General features: G+C 34.3%; 1 protein-coding gene across 1 annotated transcript; it reads left to right on the plus strand.

Moving 5' to 3' along the window:
• The first annotated feature begins 5240 nt into the window (after nt 1–5240).
• Nucleotides 5241–8319, plus strand: LOC111884891 (G-type lectin S-receptor-like serine/threonine-protein kinase At2g19130). The gene has a single exon (XM_023881185.3). It carries the CDS (start codon nt 5351–5353, stop codon nt 7799–7801), a length of 2451 nt encoding a protein of 816 aa, XP_023736953.1. The 5' UTR covers nt 5241–5350; the 3' UTR covers nt 7802–8319.
• Nucleotides 8320–8779: the final 460 nt, after the last annotated feature.

The following is an 8779-nucleotide window of genomic DNA, read 5'->3' on the forward strand; positions in this document are numbered from 1 at the left end:
TGATCCTCCCACAATGAACAAAGGAGATCCTGCGAAGCTTTACTCTTACGAAACTATAGAGTCAAAAGTTGTCGGGAGGGAAATGTACGAATTCGAGAAGAAGCCAAAGAGAAGTTATGATATTGCGAATTCAGACAATTGTCAGCTGGATTTTCCAATAAATGAAATGTTATTCATCACTGCTCAGTACAAGATTAGTGAGAAGTTTGATAATCCTGATGATTATATACACATGAAAATCAGATTTCATGCTGTCTTGGGGAAGAATCCAGATGAAGTTTGGTCTTTAATGAAGATAAAAAAAAAGGTGCTGACAATCAAGAAAGATGTATTGTTTGAAGACATGCTTCAAAATTTTCGTTAATTTGTTATCCGAGCAGACAACAAGCAGTATGACTTCACGGTAGTTGATTTTCCTTTGATGAACTGCAATGATTTAATTCAAGTGGCTCTGATTTTGAAGCATATGGAAGAAAATAATCTCAAAGGCTCTGAGACTGAAGTGTTCAAGATAGGTTTCGCACATGTGAAGACATTCATCGACAACTACTTCGATTGTTTGGCCCTTACAGATGAGGAACTGGCTAATGTGTTGGGAAGAGAAGTGAACGTTACTTGGGAAGAAACTTTATCTCAATCAGCATTATCGAAATATGTTGTTAGGGAAATATGCCTGAAACCGTTCGGCATGGTGTTTTCTGGAAGAGATACAAAAGGGAAACCTAAGAAGTTCTTGTTTAAAGTCTCAAAGATTGAAAGATATAATTCTTCGCAATATACGCACTTTATTGTTCGTATGAACAATTGCAAGAAGAACAATGAAGGAGACAAGAAAGATCTCAAGAAGGTGATCCCCTGGTATGGAGAAGTGCGAAAGACAATCCACTCAGCTGTTCAAAAGCTTATGGGATGAATAGCTTCGACTGTTTACAAAGGGGGAGAATGTAGATGTAAAATTGTAAAAGTCGAATATAGTGTTTTGTATAGTTTCACATTTTATGTTATTTTACTAAGTCATCTTTGTGCGAAGTGAAATGTCTAGACTTAGTATATTTTTTGTACACTCATGTTCCCTATAAATAGGGACTGAGGTTAGAAGTAGAGAGAGACTTTTTCGTAACTAATATCTCTTTTCTGCTTATGTTGTAATCAGTCTTCATCAATATGAGATCTGATTAATATTTACTCTTCGTGTTCTAAATCTTCAATTACTCAAATCAAACTTTGCTTTCTCAAATCTCGATAACAATTCTCTTCAGATCGGCAGATGTCTAACTGCTGCTCTAGTGATCCTCCGGCTATAAATCCATAAAACACTTAATCAGACACTGATAACTACTCTTAGGGTAAAATGACTATTTTACCCCTGACCAAGTCAAAGTCAAATTCAACTTCCAGTTAACAAAACTCGTCGAGTTGGGCCGCCAACTCGTTGAGTCCCTATCCTTTCATCTGCCCTTCTTCACGTCCCTACTCGTCGAGTTTAGCAACGATTCGACGAGTTCTCTTTCTAAAACATCCTCAAATGAACCTTTATCTGACTCGCCGAGTTGTATGAACAACTCGTCGAGTTCATCCCCATCCTTTGAACAAGTCTGCCCTTGACTCACCAAGTTGTATGAACAACTCGTCGAGTTCATCTTCGAACGTTTTGAGATTGCCTTGGACTCGTCGAGTCTGTTCATACACTCGCCGAGTCCTATGATCCCCAGGACTATGGATAAGTCCAATGCGTTGGGTCATTCCCCCAGACCCCTCTAAGACCACTCTAACACTCACTGGGTTCCTTCGAACCATAACAGAAAAGGGAAGTCAGGCCATGGACTCGCCGAGTCCCAAGAACGACTCGCCGAGTCGAGAATGACCAAGTCTTATTTCTCGATTTCTAACGTACAACACTTGACCAAAAGATAGATCTAGGCTTCTAGGATTGATCTAGCACGTAAAGTTACAAACTTTACGTGTATGCATGGGACTATGAGCTCAAATGGCCCTAAATGAGACTCTTAAGGTGCATGGGGCTCTCTAAGGCTCCAAAATCAGTCCCTTTCTGCCTTGTAACCCCTCAAAGACTTTGGATCTGAAGTCTTAGCCCCCAACCATGCTTGCACTCATGGTTGGTCACCAAGAATGGCTCCTAAAAGCCCTAAATCACCCCAAAAGGGATCTAAAACATGAAAGAGCAAGTTATCAGCTTTATACCTCTAAAGAACCGCAGAGGGTGCACAAACTCGAACTCCTCTGGCCTCCTCTTGATTCCTCAAGCCTTTCCCTTCCTTCTTATGGTCCAAAATCACCAAAAACCACCACAAGGCCTTAGATCGTTACACAGACAATTAGGGTTTGATATGGAGAGTTCTGAGAGCAATAGGGACGAAGAGAGGCTGAATGAGATGTTTAAATAGGGTGCAATCCCTTAAATTAGGGTTTTGTCCAGTCAGGGCCTACTCGTCGAGTCTGGCTGCCTACTCGTCGAGTCTGGCTGCCTACTCGTCGAGTAGGTCATTAAACTCCCAGGTCCAAGTCGCTCCTACTCGTCAAGTTGGCCATAAACTCGCCGAGTTCTAGGAAAAAAAAGAATAATACTTGAACGAAATTCATACCAGGAACTGGGTGCTACAAATCTCCCCCACTTATCTTAGACTTCATCCTCAAAGTCTGCTACTCGGCCCTGGAAAAGCTCTGGATAATGCTCCATCATCTCGTTCATAGGCTCCCACGTCCACTCCGAGAATTTGAATATGTCCTGGCTAAACTTTGGGAAATATAATCAGGAAAGACACGGAGATACGCAAAAATGAAATAAGATATTGTACCGCATCATTTGATTATCTTTTTAGCTTATAAACTTGGACAATTTAAATTTTAATATTATTTTATTGAAGGTCGGTTGTATTTTAATCTTAAACACTTTGACGTCTTAAATCTACATTTAGAAATAGTAAGGTTGTATAATATATATATATATATATATATATATATATATATATATATATATATATATATATATATATATATATATATATATATATATATATATATATATATATATATGGCAAAGTTCAATAGAGAACCATAATTATTGGTTCTTCAAGAAACCAATTTTTTTTTTTTTAATTTTTAGAGCTTATTCTTTATCGAAAAAAAATCTAAATTTATATATTAACATTGTGAATGTGAAAAATATTTTTCGGATTCACCGTGTGAATCCAGATTCACATTGTGAATTTTCAAAGATTCATATTGTCAATTTGACGTAAAAAAAATCAAATTTGATATATAAAAAGTTATGAATTTCTGTATTTTTAATTTTTTTTTTTTTGATAAAAAATAAGTTCTAAATATTGAAAAAAAATTGGTTCCTTGGTTATATATATATATATATATATATATATATATATATATATATATATATATATATATATCAAAAATAAATTAATAGATGATTTAAAAATAGGATAATTCAAAAAAAAAAAAAAAACAAGTTCAAAAAAAGCACTTTGTAGAAAAAAAAAGTAAATTTGTTTTTAGTGCTATTCCGGTATTCCCATCAATCATGATAATCTAGATGGTTTTACCAATTCGTTCCCCTAGTCAACCAAAATTTCTTTTACTGACTTTGACTTTTGAACCGTTTCGCCCAATTCTTTATTTTAAACATTTCGAGTGGTTGGCATTTCACATATATTAAAATTTTATATTACTTTTAGTAACCTATTAGAATGGTCCTTGTATTTTGAATATTTAAATCAAACTGTTGTATGATATTTTAAAATTTACAATTTTGGCTTTAATAGGGCATTTTCCTTTCAGTTTTTTTTTTTTTTTTTTTTTTTTTTTTTTTTTTTTTTTTTTTTTCAAGACGGTATTAAAGTTTACTCTTCAAGTTGTCAAAATCCGTGTGGTTGTACACGAGGTTATTTTCATCTTTTCCTTAGTTCTTCAATACCTTCACTTTAAGCTATTTTTGTATTAATGATTAACATTTGTCTATTATGTTATCTTCCATAAAGATTTTAGTCCCTTAGCTGTTCATCTCTTTCATCAACTCTAAGTAATCTCTAACCCTAAGCTATTATTAATATCAATATTTACAAACAATGATGCTTCCATTGTGATCCATTTGAGCAAAGTATAAGCTTGGCCCCAAAACATTTATGTATATCATTTACTTTACCTAATTTTTTCATGATGTCCAAGTACACAAGGATTGGTATTTTTATCTTTATTTTTACATGAAAAATGAGTTTTCTATTGTTTCGTGTTTTCAATATGATTACAATATTTTTAGTTAGAATACACCATGGTGTTACATTTACAAAGTACCCATATAGGCAATACATGGATGGTCAAACAAACTATGTCGATTGTATGCTTAGTTTTCATAAACATGAAAGTAAACCTCAATCATGTGAAGTGAAAATGAAACATTATACTTACCTTTATTTCAATGTTAATTTGGTTTGCTTAATAGTGGGTTGCATAGTATATAAATATACAAATATCTACCAAAAGTAATACTTTGATTGTAAAGCCAACAAAATACACATTTTGGCGTAGAATGGTTATCCATTTTAATATAGGATACATAACATATCACATAAAGAAAAAAACGAAAAAACTCATACATAACAAAAAAGATCAGATTTCGAACTTTCCATCTGCTTCGTTTGATATAGTAAATTCTACCCAACAAGATGGATAATTCAGATTATGTTTGGACAAAACGGAAGATATTGTCAATAAAAAATCATCTTGTAAATATTTTGTGTCGATCTTGATGCTCATCCACAACTACAATTAGAAGTTCAAATATTAGAATGAAATTAAAGATATTGGGCAAGATGAAGATTTAGACACCAATATAGCATGTGTTAAAAATAAAGAATTGCAGTAAGAAAATTCAAAAATAACTTTATATGCAACAAAATGCACAACTTAGTGGATACACCTTCTGAAAAGGTCCTGAAATTGAATGGAAAAACCAAAGTAGGAACAAAATTGTAAAATTGAAACTTTAGCTCCCAAAATTGTAAACAATAAGAAAAATACACACACAAGGACCGTTCTTGTAACTTAGTCTATCATGTAATATCAACTTTAATGTACATATTAAATTTTACTTGATTTTTTTGATATATTTATTATTTTAATATGATTTAATAATTTGTTTTAGTTCAATTTTTGTATTAGTTTCTGGTTTTCCTTTTATATTATTTAAATATTTTGATATATAGGTTCAAAAACATCCATATGAACACATTACAAACTTCAATTTTTGTATAAACCCAGAAATCCTTTAGATGCTTTCACATTTCTCGACTCCTCATCTTCTCCAAATTCTCCATCGATGTCCTTCACAAACAGTTCGTTAATGGGGTTTCTGCTATTACTCTCTTTCTCTCTCATCGTTTCTCTGTCATCTGGAGCCGACACAATCACTGCAAATCAATCTATTTCCGGCGATCAAACAATCAGCTCGAAAGATGAAAATTTTGAATTGGGGTTCTTCAAAGCAGGTAATTCTTCAAACTATTACATAGGTATATGGTACAAAAAAGTTACCACAAGAACTATCGCTTGGGTAGCAAACAGAGAAACACCTGTTTCCGATAGATTCACATCTGAATTGAAAATCATTGAAGGTAACTTAGTTTTGTTAAACGAGTCAAAATCCCCAATTTGGTCAACAGGACTCAATTCTTCTTCCTCTTCTTCTTCTTCTTCTTCCAATTCGAATTCTGTAATTGCTGTTCTTCTCGATGATGGAAACTTCGTATTGCGAAATGGGTCAAACTCAACTGAACCCATTTGGCAAAGCTTCGATTTTCCAGCTAATACTTGGTTACCTGGTGCTAGAATCTCGTACAATAACATAACAGGAAGAAAACAGCTTTTAACTTCATGGAAAAGCATGGAAGATCCAGCAGAAGGATTGTTTTCTTTAGAGCTTGATCCAATTGAGAAGCAGTATTTGATTAAATGGAACAGAACAACACAATATTGGACGAGTGGACCATGGAATGGCCGAATCTTTAGCGGAGTTCCTGAAATGAGATCGAATTACATCTACAATTTCAGCTACGTTTCAAACATAAACGAAAGTTATTTCACTTACTCTTTGTATAACCCTTCAATCATATCAAGATTCGTAATGGATGTTTCTGGTCAAATTAGGCAATTATCATGGCTAAACGCAACCCAACAATGGAATCTCTTTTGGTCTCAACCAAGAACACAATGTGAAGTTTACGACTTTTGTGGCGCATTTGGATCATGTAGACAAAGTGGTTTACCATTTTGCAATTGCTTAACAGGTTTCAATCCCCGATCACAATCCGATTGGGATCTGAGCGATTTTTCAGGTGGGTGTGTGAGAAAAACAGTCGTACAATGCGGAAGAACATCAGAAAAATACGGGTTTCTCGAAATTTCATCTTCAATCGCTCGAAAGCCACCGAATTCGACTTCTTTACCTCTTTCAAGCTCATCCGAATGCAAGAACACATGTTTGAATAGCTGTTCTTGTAACGCATACTCTTATGAGAACAACGCATGTTCGATTTGGAATGGAGAACTCTTGGATCTTACAGAAAATAGCAACGAGGTGATGATTTATGTCAAAGTCGCTTCGAAAGATCTTCCTAGTAACAAGAAAAACAATGCGGTTATCATCGGTGGGGTTGTTGGGTCTATTGTAGTTGTTGTCTTTATCTTGGGTTTGGTTTTATTTTTAATTTATAGAAGAAAAATGAAAAATCCCGGGAAAACATCGGTTGAGGGGTCGTTGATTTCGTTTGTGTATCGGGATTTACAAACCGCAACAAAAAATTTCTCGGAAAAACTCGGAGGTGGTGGATTTGGTTCGGTTTTTAAAGGTACACTGTCTGCAGATAACAGTGACGTGGCAGTCAAAAAGCTGGAAAGTGTTAGTCAAGGAGAAAAGCAGTTTAGAACCGAAGTGAGTACAATCGGGACAATTCAACATGTGAATCTTGTACGTCTTCGTGGGTTTTGTTCGGAAGGTAGTTATAAACTATTGGTCTACGATTACATGCCAAATGGATCTCTAGACGCGCATCTTTTTAAAGACGAAAAGTGTCTTAATTGGAAAACAAGGTTTCAAATTGCTCTAGGAATAGCTCGAGGGTTGGTTTATCTTCATGAGAAATGTCGCGATTGTATCATTCATTGTGATATAAAACCCGAAAACATTCTTTTAGACAATGATTTGTGTCCAAAAGTTGCGGATTTTGGTCTTGCGAAGCTTGTGGGGAGGGATTTTAGTAGGGTTTTGACAACAATGAGGGGGACACGAGGGTATTTAGCACCCGAATGGTTATCGGGAGTTGCCATTACAATGAAAGCGGATGTTTATAGCTATGGAATGATGGTTTTTGAGTTGGTAAGTGGGGTGCGTAATTCGGAACATTCTAGAAAGTTTTTTCCCATGCATGCGGCGAATGTTCTTATAGGGGGTCATGATGATGTTCTTGGATTATTAGATCCTAAATTGAATGGGGAAGCGAATGTTGAAGAAGTTATGAAACTTTGTAAAGTTGCTTGTTGGTGTATACAAGATGATGAAGAAAGTCGTCCTGCAATGAGTCAAGTTGAACAAATTCTTGAAGGGGTTTTGGATGTGAATATGCCTCCGATGCCTCGATCTTTACAATTGTTTGTTGATAATGAAGGTAATGATGTTGTTTTCTACACCGAGTCATCTTCGAGTCAGACTTCTCAAGCTCAAAGCAATCCCTCGAGTGGTGTTTCTCAGGCTAAGAGTGATTCCTCATCTTGAAAGAATCATTGTAAGATCATATTCATAAAAGAAAATCACGAAAAGAAAAATGAACAAAATGGCTAGAAGTTTTGAATTGAATTACTACCTTTTTTACTCTTTACACGAAATTACCACATATTTCGCAATGGGTTGGCTACAAAATCTCATTAAAATCTTAAAGAAAAAGGATTTTTTTTTGGTGAAAAAAAAGGTTTTGTAAGATTTTTTTTATGTGGCAATAGATCATTCAAAGATCCATTTTACAAAATATGTGGTAATTTTGTTGGAAAAAAGTTAAAAAGTTGATATTTTTTTTTGAAGTCCTACTTTCATTTTGTTCATTTTTGTGATTTTCTCTATCTATATACAATAAAGATGATTCTTGTGACAAACACGTACCTTTGTGTGCAAGGTGTATTTTGTAATTTACGTGAGTCGATTAAATGGTTCCTCTCCCTCCATTATTTTTCTTTGTAGTTATGTTATGTATATAAGGGTAGGGAAGATATATAATGGTAAGTTCCAATGTTTGGGTATGTTTTTGTTGTTTTTTGTGTAAGTTATATCTTTCATTTAAATTATACTAAAGTCTTAAGTATTAACAACATTTTTTTTAAAGAAGTGTGATTAACTTTTGGATCATTAAATATAAACCAAGTGTTAAAAAGTGAAAATGGTAAAAGTTCATCATACGTGAATTTATTTATTTTTTTCACTATTAGAAAAGAAGTGGAGGTTGAGCCTTCGTGATCAAAGGTGGGTTGTTCGGTTTGGAGTAAGATGGTCCCGTCTAGTTAAGGCTAGGAAAACGATGAAGACTAAGACTGAATTTATTATGTTTGCAAGGACAAAAACCATGTGAAAGAGAAATAACGTATTATGTATGTCTTTCCTTCAAATGAAAAGGGTGTCATCCTTTATTAGTTTAATTAGCCTTCCATCAAAAATATTACAAAATAGTAATCATATTTGATGATTTTTGTCATCTAATTACTT

Source organism: Lactuca sativa, chromosome 8, assembly GCF_002870075.4.
Source record: "Lactuca sativa cultivar Salinas chromosome 8, Lsat_Salinas_v11, whole genome shotgun sequence".
Taxonomy (NCBI): domain Eukaryota; kingdom Viridiplantae; phylum Streptophyta; class Magnoliopsida; order Asterales; family Asteraceae; genus Lactuca; species Lactuca sativa.